The sequence below is a fragment of the Nicotiana tabacum genome, chromosome 24, assembly GCF_000715075.1.
Source record: "Nicotiana tabacum cultivar K326 chromosome 24, ASM71507v2, whole genome shotgun sequence".
NCBI lineage: Eukaryota > Viridiplantae > Streptophyta > Magnoliopsida > Solanales > Solanaceae > Nicotiana > Nicotiana tabacum.
In genome coordinates, this window is record NC_134103.1 from 65,521,885 (window position 1) to 65,525,970 (window position 4,086).

Below are 4,086 nucleotides of genomic sequence, written 5' to 3' on the forward strand. Positions count from 1 at the left end.
ACTCCAGTCCTTTGTTGATTGCTTTGCAAGATATCTCCAGATCTGGATGGATGAAGAAGATGCAGAGAAAATAGCCTTCATCCACCAGTCATTTGTTTTAATGAATGCCAGAGCTACTTACATGAGGGCCATGACTACCAATTTTCATGATATGATACATAAGGATATCGAGGTTTATGTGGATGACATCATATCAAGTCGTAGAAAAGCCTAGATCACATAGTAGATTTGAGAAAAAATTTCAACCGTCTGGGAAGATACAATTTGAAGTTAAACCCCGCTAAATACGTCTTTGGGGTCCTTGCCGAGAAATTACTAGGTTTCATTGTCAGCTGCTGAGGAATTGAGCTAGACCCATCAAATATAAAAGCCATCCAAGATTTGCCACCACCAAGGAAAAAAAAAGGACGTGATGAGCTTCTTAGGCCATCTCAATTACATCAGCCGTTTCATAGCGCAATCGACGGTAATATGTGAACCAATCCTCAAGATGTTGAGAAAGGATGCTGCAACAAGTTAGACTGAGGAATGTCAAAAGGCTTTCGATAAGATCAAGGAGTATCTAAGCCTCATGTGGTAGTCCTACTAGAGCCCAGGAGAACCCTATTGCAGTACTTGTCCGTATTGGATGGAGCGTTTGGGTGCGTCTTGGGACAACATGATGAGATTGGAAGGAAAGAGCAAGCTATATACTATCTGAGTAAGAAGTTCACACCCTATGAATCTCAGTATTGTTTATTTAAATGTACTTGATGTGCCCTGACATAGATAGCCCAAAAGCTGAGACACTAATTCTGCGCATACACCACATACCTCATATCGAGAATGGACCGCTTAAAGTACATGTTTTAGAAACCTATGCCTATTGGCAAGTTGGAAAAGTGGAAAATATTGCTAAGTGAGTTTGATATCGTCTATATGATTCAGAAGGCAGTCAAGGGGAATGTATTGGCCGATCACCTGGCAGAGAACCCTGTGGACGAAGAATACAAACCATTGAAGACGTATTTTCCCGATGAAGAAGTATCTTTCATAGAGGAAGATATCACCGAAGCTTATGATGGCTGGAGAATGTTCTTCGACGGAGCTGCAAACTTCAAGGTAGTGGGCATCAGAGTTTTCCTAGTATCAAAAATCGACCAACATTATCCGGTATCCGCCAAGCTCAGGTTTCCATGCACCAATAATATGGAAAAATATGAGGCTTGCATTTTGGGACTTAGGTTGGCCATCGACATGAACATCAAGGAATTATTGGTAATCAGAGACTCAAACTTGCTGATACATCAGGTAATCGGAGAATGGGCCACCAAGAATACCAAGATACTGTCGTACTTACACTATGTGCAGGAATTGATCAATAGGTTCACAAAGATAGAATGCAAGCATGTTCCCCAGATTCACAATGAGTTCGCAAGTGCATTGGCCACCTTATCTTCCATGATACAACATCCAGATAAGAATTATATCAACCATATCCCAATAGAGATCCGCAAGCAGCCTGCCTACTGTGCTCATGTTGAAGAAGAATTCGATGGGAATCCACGGTTTTATGATATTAAGGTGTATCTGGGAAAGGGAGAGTACTCAGAAAATGCTACACATACTCAAAAGCGCACATTACAGAGGTTAGCTAACCATTTCTTTCAGGATGGAGAAATTCTATACAGAAGAACTCCCGATCTAGGATTGCTAAGATGTGTCAATGCCAATCAAGCATCCAGACTGCTCGAAGATATACATGCCGAGGTTTGTGGACCTCACATGAATGGGTTCGTTCTAGACAAGAAGATACTAAGGGTGGGATATTTTTGGATGACTATGCAAACTGAATGCATCAAGTATGTACAGAAATATGACTAGTGTTAGGTACATGCTGACATGATAAGAGTTCCACCTAATGAACTCAGTGTGACGAGTTCGTCTTGGCCTTTTGACACTTGGGGCATGGATTTCAACGGCCCAATCGAGCCTACCACCTCTAACAAACACATATTTATTCTATTAGCCACTGATTACTTCACCAAATGGTTCTAAGACACCACCTACAAAGCTGTGACCAAGAATGTCGGATTTTGTTCGAGACCATCTCAAACGTCTGCCGATTCGAAGTGCCCGAGTCAATTATCACCGATAATTCTTCCAAACTCAATAATGATCTGATGCAGGCCATGTGCGAGACATTCAAGATCAAATACCGAAATTCCATTGCATATAGACTACGGATGAATGGAGCCGTAGAAGCTGCAAACAAGAATATTAAGAAAATACCAAGGAAGATGGTGGACAACTATAAATAGTGGCACAAGAAGTTACCATTTTCTTTGCTTGGATACCACACTACGGTCCGAAGCTGTTATACCCGTCGAGGTAGAAATTCCTCCCCCCTGTGGATCATACAGGAAGCCAAGCTTAGTGATGCAGAATGGGAACAAAGCCAATATAATCAGTGGGTTATCATCGACGTGAAAAGAATGAACGCAATGTGCCACGACCAACTTTACCAGAACTGAATGGCAATGGCTTTCAATAAGAAGGTTAGACCAAGACAATTCACATCCGGGAAACTGGTTCTAAAGATAGTCTTCCCACACTAGGATGAGGCAAAGGGTAAATTCTCACCAAACTAGCAAGGTCCTTACATGGTTCACCGAGTGCTGCCAGGAGGAGCACTAATACTAGAAGTAATGGATGGAGAGATATGGCCAAAACCTATCAATTTAGATGTTGTCAAAAGATACTATGTCTAAATTGTATTGACACTTTCTTCTTGATGTAACATGAACTATGCTTGACCTGATTCCCGTTTAAGAGGGGATACACAGGCAGCCCTGTGGATTCTGTCACATTTTAATATAATTTCCATTCTGCTCCATGGTATTAGGGCAAAACTTTGAATTTTATCAGATCCAATATTGTTACCAGAAGAGGATTATCGGGAAATATATCAAAGTCGATCCTTCGGAACTGGGGCAGAATTAGAATCCCGAGGGGTTCTTCACAATCTTACATAGAACAAGGATGTTGCAATGTCTCAAAATATGTCACGGTCTATGATTTGAAAAAAACTATATATTTTATGCATATTTTAATAATTGCATTTTTATGGCTAACCAATTACAAAATGCTTATTTTCAAAACTCAATTTTTGTAATAGCCAAATTCTACCCAGGCCAACTCAAAGCATAGAAGTGTCAAGCTTAGAAAGTAATGTCAGAAGAAAGGACGGTATAGGGAATTGAAAGCACGAACCAACCTTCCTCGACTTACAAATTTTCTTTGAATGTAGGAATAATAGATGCAACACTATCAAGAGTGTCCGCAAAGGATAAACAACAAGACTGTTATCTTCAAATAGACAAATGCTACCAAGCCTAAATGTGTTGAGCTAAGAATTGCTCTCCTTTCTCGAATTTGTATGAGGCTATGCTTTGCCTCCATCATTACATAAGGCTAAGAATTGCCTTCATCTGCATAAGGCTAAGCATTGCACTCACTATCTGCATCGGGTCAAGCATGATCCATCTATTTGCATGAGGCTAAGCACTGCCTCCACATATGCATAGGGGTAAGCATTGCCCTCAAAATTTGCATAGGGCTATGCACTTCCCTCATACTTTCATGAGGCTAAGCTCTGCCTCCATCATTACATAAGGCTAATCATTGCCTTCATCTGTATAGGGCTAAGCATTGCCCTCACTATCTGCATCAGGTCAAGCATGGTCCTTCTACCTGCATGAGTTTAAACACTGCCTCCACGTCTAGTTAGGGCTAAACACTACCCTCATAAATTGCATAGTGCTAAACATTGCCCTCAAACATGCATGAGGCTAAGATCTGCCTCCATTATTGCATAAGGCTAAATACTATCTTCCTACTTGCATGAGGCTAAGCTCTGCATCATTATTTGCATAGGGCTAAGCATTGACCTCATTATTTGAATGAGGCTAAGCTCTGCCTCTATCATTACATAAGGCAAAGAACTGTCTTCACCTGCATAGGGCTAAACGTTGCCCTCATTACCTACATATGGCTAAGCACTTCCCTCCTTGCTTGCATGTGTTTAAGCTCTGCCTCCATCTCGCA

The 4,086-nt window shown here is 41.1% G+C and overlaps 1 protein-coding gene across 1 annotated transcript; it reads left to right on the plus strand.

Annotated features, from left to right (window-relative positions):
• The first annotated feature begins 858 nt into the window (after window positions 1-858).
• Window positions 859-1,863, plus strand: LOC142178182 (uncharacterized). Its single transcript, XM_075247511.1, has 2 exons — window positions 859-1,101; window positions 1,291-1,863. The coding sequence occupies exons 1-2, from the start codon at window positions 859-861 to the stop codon at window positions 1,861-1,863; spliced, it is 816 nt and encodes a 271-aa protein (XP_075103612.1).
• Window positions 1,864-4,086: the final 2,223 nt, after the last annotated feature.

Bases quoted from the DNA above. Each gene is read 5' to 3' on its own strand.
- LOC142178182 (XM_075247511.1), top strand. From the start codon at position 859: ATGCCTATTGGCAAGTTGGAAAAGTGGAAAATATTGCTAAGTGAGTTT. The intron at 1,102-1,290 runs GTAGTGGGCATC...CTGATACATCAG, and splicing joins ACGGAGCTGCAAACTTCAAG to GTAATCGGAGAATGGGCCAC.